We start from the raw sequence: 1,535 nt of genomic DNA, 5'->3' as shown, positions 1-1,535 counted from the left end.
CCAATAACACCCTCAACTCCCCCCAATAACACCCTCAACGACTCCCCCAATAACACCCTCAACTCCCCCATTAACACCCTCAACACCCCCAATAACACCCTCAACTCCCCCAATAACACCCTCAACACCCCAATAACACCCTCAACTCCCCCAATAACACCCTCAACTCCCCCAATAACACCCTCAACACCCCAATAACACCCTCAACGACTCCCCCAATAACACCCTCAACACCCCCAATAACACCCTCAACACCCCCAATAACACCCTCAACACCCCAATAACACCCTCAACAACTCCCCCAATAACACCCTCAACTCCCTCAACAACACCCTCAACTCCCCCAATAACACCCTCAACTCCCCCAACAACACCCTCAACGACTCCCCCAATAACACCCTCAACTCCCCCAATAACACCCTCAACTCCCCCAATAACACCCTCAACGACTCCCCCAATAACACCCTCAACTCCCCCAATAACACCCTCAACGACTCCCCCAATAACACCCTCAACACCCCCAATAACACCCTCAATAACACCCTAAAAAAGTCTTCTATTTCCCCCTAAATTAAAACAGCAGATGAGCCAATTGACACATGAATCTGGAATGATTGACAGTTTCGTAGGTGTTTTGAAACCTCCAGTATTAACTGAACCCCTAAGCTCCGCCCCTTCCCCATCTCACATTAGTATTCTCTCACCTCGAATCGATTTTCCTGACTGATGCTACGAATACACACACACATCCTCATCCACAGGAAGAATTACATACATCACACTCACACGTAGAAACAGGAAACAGTGAATTTAGTGTGTAAGTTCGTGTTTTTAGTTTTTATTTGTGTTGACGTGTTTTATTTATGTGTAGATTCTGAATCCTCCTCCGTCACCAGCCACAGATCGCTCACTCTACAACACCGAAGTGTTTTATTCGTCCAACAGTCCGTCCACGACCAGGTCTTACAGGTGAGACACACACACACACACACTCAGTGCTGGTTTTATTTACTGATTATTATGGAACTGTTAAAGTCTTTCGCTATATTCAAATTCTTTCCTTCATCAAACCTAAACCTGCACTCCTGATTGAGAATGAAACAATAATAATTTTTAAAAACAATAATAATCAGACTATTAGAGACTAGTTTTGGCGCTGTGGTGGGGCGTGTCCTCTCTACATCATCCTCATATCCAGGACACGCTGTTCGTTTTGGTTCTGTAGGTAATGTTTATCCTGCCATTTTATCACCTCCTTATTTAACACCTCATTTTATTTAACTTTAGAGTGTAAAAGCGTTCCTGATAAGAGGAAAAGAGGTTTCTGTGCTTTTCCTTCAGTATAATCCTATCAGTATTCAGTATAATCTCCTGATCGTAGATTGCGCTCCTCTCAGTCAAACTTGCTGGTTGTTCCTCAGACACGTCTAAGATCTATGGGTGAGAGGGCTTTCTCTTTCGATGCTCCTGTCCTTTGGAATTCTCTGCCTCTTGAACTTAGGGAAGTTCAGAATTACGATATTTTTAAAGTTCAA

General features: G+C 44.1%; 1 protein-coding gene across 1 annotated transcript in view; it reads left to right on the top strand.

Moving 5' to 3' along the window:
• Positions 1-1,535, top strand: part of lrp5 (low density lipoprotein receptor-related protein 5) — a 27,863-nt gene that overhangs the window by 22,015 nt on the left and 4,313 nt on the right. The window contains exon 15 of the mRNA XM_053235608.1: positions 872-969. Within this exon, the coding sequence (XP_053091583.1) occupies positions 872-969 (98 nt within the window). The remainder of the gene's footprint in view (positions 1-871; positions 970-1,535) is intronic.

The sequence above is a fragment of the Pangasianodon hypophthalmus genome, chromosome 7 (assembly GCF_027358585.1).
Source record: "Pangasianodon hypophthalmus isolate fPanHyp1 chromosome 7, fPanHyp1.pri, whole genome shotgun sequence".
NCBI classification, from domain to species: Eukaryota; Metazoa; Chordata; class Actinopteri; order Siluriformes; family Pangasiidae; genus Pangasianodon; species Pangasianodon hypophthalmus.
This window is presented reverse-complemented; position numbering and strand designations above follow the sequence as displayed.